Genomic DNA, 3,404 nt, shown 5'->3' on the forward strand with positions numbered 1-3,404 from the left:
TACTCTGACTGTCATAAATAAGCAATACCGCTGCATATTGACCACAACATAATGTTTGCTAATGCAACAGGAGTCTCACCTGTGTGCTCTGTCAGTCAGAACTTTCACAAAGTTTGGATATTAATGAATACCAGAATGCATGCTGGTATAGTAGACTGCTTTCTGAAATATCAGTTATACTGTATTGTGTTTAAATGAAAAATATACACTAAACATTGATCATGTGAATTATATTTTATAATGCTTTTAATCAGAAACCACAAAGGAACGCTATTTTACCCTTAATAAAATAAAAGTGTAATAGATGCAGTGCTGCTGCTGTTAAATTGGTTTATAAGGTGCTCCTAATTTAACATTACTAGTCTGGGCTAATATAAATTAAGCTTAAACAGTACAGTATAATAGGCTTATACGTACATTACTGTAGACTTATACATTACTGAAGTTTAATATTTTTAAATATTCTTCAAGTCATGTCTGCAAAGGGGTCCATAACAGTATAAAGTCTTCGTCCCACTTTGTTTCCTGTTACCCAAGTGCATTAGCTAAAGGTAGCACGGGGGACTTGACAAGATTTAGTTCTTAGACAGGCAACCAATAAAATAGATAAAATACACTAACTTGGCTTCAGCTAGGCAATTTAAAACATGGCAGATCTGACAGAGGGATATTGTTATTGATCATAGAGAATGAACTATTGATAGAAAGTACCACGTGACTTGCTGTATATAATGTATATTTAATGAGCATTTAATGATTTTACTGTAATTACCTTCTTAGGGCTTAAACTTAATTAGCTACAACTAAAAACATTCTAAATTCATTCATTCATTTTCAGTAACTGCTTTATCCTGCTAAGCGTCATGGTAAAGCTGGACCTATCATACAAACACTGCATAAGGCAAGAATACACACTGATTAGGACCAAAGTCTACCTACTGGCAGTTGGGAAGACACCTGCACAGACCCAGAGAGAACAAGTGAAACTCCATGCAACAAACTGAGGTCAAGATAACAGTCTTGTTGAATCGTCTAAACAAAATGTAATTAGTTTGCTATTACAGAAACATTAGGGGGAATGTCCTGTTTGTTTTTAACTACTTCTAACTTGGTCAAGAGAGCTGATTTAGTGCATGCCCAGAGGACACAAAATACAAATAAAGAGACTTAACGAGTCGCTTTTTTTGTGTGAAAAAGTCAAGAATGTTCTTTTAATCATCTGTTCGATAAGTTACTGTCAAATGAGGTAAAAATGACTCTAGGAGCTAAGTACTTTAATAAAACTGGGAACTGTAGCTCTGCAAGACTGAATCCGAGGAACGCTGAAGCAGCACCTGAAACGTATGGAGAAACCCAGCAGTCACAGTAATTTTAAATAAGAGACTACACAAGGTCCATTTATGCTTTTATGCTGTCCATCTTCAATGAGCTCAGCACAGAAATCATAAGGTCCTAGTCCTTGGGGAGAGGAATTCCAATGGCTGACTGGCTATGTCCTTGTAAAACTTCTTTTGCAGTTTCTACCTGCTCCTGAGTGCAGTAGTCCTGCAAGAAAACCGTGGCCAGATTGCTGAGGCGAGGGTTCTGTGTGAGTGAGAACCGCAGCATGCACTGCACTACTGTGCTGTCTGTGGTTTGGAAGCGTGATGATGCTGTGGTAAGGTTCATTAATGTTGTGATGGCAGACAAAACTGTCTCATCTCTGTGACTCGACAAGCATCCTGTGACTAGAGGAATTCCACCACTTTGCAAAATCTGATCACGACACTCTCGGTCCATGCTGAGGTTACACAGGCCACCTAAAGAGACAAACAGAAAAATTAAAAATAATTAAAATTTAAATGACTGTACGGACTGATTCATCTAAAATAATAAAAATGTTCAATAAGTGCTTGTATCTATTTTACAGAATTTGTCCATTTCAAAACAAAATGTCAGTCACCAATTCCAAACTCTATAAAGTTCTCGTTTTCTTCTGTCAGCATGTCCAAGAAGAGCTCTGTGACCTGAAGCATCCGCAGAGCTTCCATGTTGTGTGGATCGTAGGCAAAGTTGGCGAGGTTGGCCAGAATTTGCTCTTTAGCCTCTGGGCAAGATGAATGAAAGAGCTTGAGTTGTAAACGTAAAAATATTTACACCAACAAAACAGACATGTGTTTGTGTAAATGCCTTTTATGAGCTTAATACCTTCACTGTCAGTGTCCTGAAATTCCGTCACAAGCCCTTGCAAGTATTCCAGCCTCTCTGATGCACAGTATCGATCCATTCCTGTAGAACATCAATTCAATTTAGAAGGTTTTTAATTATAAAAAGGAATTTGATAAATTTGAATTAGAAAAAAATGATTATGAAAAGCAATAATAAAGATTACTTAAATGTTTTCCAGCTAGATTTTAGATTACATGTATGCTTTGGAATCAGAATGTATGGCAATCTACATATTAAACAAAAGGTGCACAAAGGTTCAGTCTTGGTTTTTAGTTCCCCATGAGGATTTTGTGCTACAGTGTGTGTGTGTGTGTGTGTCTGCGCAAGATAAGGTACTCTTATCTAAATTATATATATATTTTTTAACTGTGCCCAAAAAATATTTAATCTAACTCTAAAAACGACTAAAATTGTAGGAAAGTCGAGTGAAACAGTGTTGTCAACAAATTTAACATCAAAATTTGTTTATACCGAATTCCTGATTCTCTCCTAACGCAAAAGTATATCATACTGCGCGTGCGCACTAAGTCGTACAAACAAATTGCTAACCGAACATTTTTTTTCGCTGCGCACATTTTATAGTACATCCGGTCCGTCCAAAAATAATATCCCCACGATTATAAATGTTCAACAATAGTTCCGAGATATTAGCGCAATTTTCTTACAACTTGGGTAACAGCCAATGTTTAAATACACGTGTACGATTTTGTGCACTTACAAAATACTCCAAAATGTATCTAAAATATATTAAAATCAATAACAGAAATAAAAAAGGCATTACATAAATGGTCTCCGGAAGTAACGCGTACGTGTTTTGGTACGCGTCTTGAGGTCAGAGAGAGGGTGTATGAGTTGTTTATGCAAAGTCGGATGCGCTTTTTCCAATAACTACTGGATTTAAAACTGCAAGATGACGCAGAACAATCTGTCTTTTAAAAAGCGCCTCACAAAACCGCTTCTCTTCGGGACACTACTCGCAGGACTCGCAACAGCATTCGTTAACAGGTAAGAATAATGCAGCGTTCACAAGCTCCACAGCACCCTGCAATGCTGCAATGATGAAACTTATGTTAAACTTTTGTCTTATATCCACATTTTCATTTAAAATATATAACATGGTTTGGCTACACTTGACTTTTGAACCTGAACACTTTTAAACCTGACTTTGTCTCTGAAGGCACATGTTCTTTAAAGAT

The 3,404-nt window shown here is 36.8% G+C and overlaps 1 protein-coding gene across 3 annotated transcripts; it reads right to left on the reverse strand.

The window, feature by feature from the left end:
- Positions 1–1,204: 1,204 nt before the first annotated feature.
- Positions 1,205–3,109, reverse strand: armc7 (armadillo repeat containing 7). Of its 3 annotated transcripts, none has more exons than XM_053511091.1 (4): positions 2,990–3,109; positions 2,188–2,268; positions 1,943–2,086; positions 1,205–1,799 (listed from the first exon to the last, which is right to left on the reverse strand). In XM_053511091.1, exons 2-4 carry the CDS (start codon positions 2,264–2,266, stop codon positions 1,453–1,455), a joined length of 570 nt encoding a protein of 189 aa, XP_053367066.1. In that variant the 5' UTR covers positions 2,267–2,268; positions 2,990–3,109; the 3' UTR covers positions 1,205–1,452. The 3 variants fall into 3 exon arrangements, with proteins under 3 accessions (XP_053367066.1, XP_053367065.1, XP_053367067.1); XM_053511090.1 differs by lacking the exon at positions 2,990–3,109 and adding an exon at positions 2,680–2,788; XM_053511092.1 differs by lacking the exon at positions 2,990–3,109 and adding an exon at positions 2,372–2,471.
- Between the last annotated feature and the right edge of the window lie 295 nt (positions 3,110–3,404).

Source organism: Clarias gariepinus, chromosome 14 (genome assembly GCF_024256425.1).
Source record: "Clarias gariepinus isolate MV-2021 ecotype Netherlands chromosome 14, CGAR_prim_01v2, whole genome shotgun sequence".
NCBI classification, from domain to species: Eukaryota; Metazoa; Chordata; class Actinopteri; order Siluriformes; family Clariidae; genus Clarias; species Clarias gariepinus.

What these genes read in the sequence shown, in the direction of transcription:
- armc7 (XM_053511091.1), bottom strand. Translation starts at nt 2,266, where the DNA reads ATGGATCGATACTGTGCATCAGAGAGGCTGGAATACTTGCAAGGGCTT. An exon ending in TCAGGACACTGACAGTGAAG is followed by an intron (nt 2,087 to 2,187) that starts GTATTAAGCTCA and finishes CATCTTGCCCAG; the next exon opens with AGGCTAAAGAGCAAATTCTG. An exon ending in CTTTATAGAGTTTGGAATTG is followed by an intron (nt 1,800 to 1,942) that starts GTGACTGACATT and finishes TTGTCTCTTTAG; the next exon opens with GTGGCCTGTGTAACCTCAGC.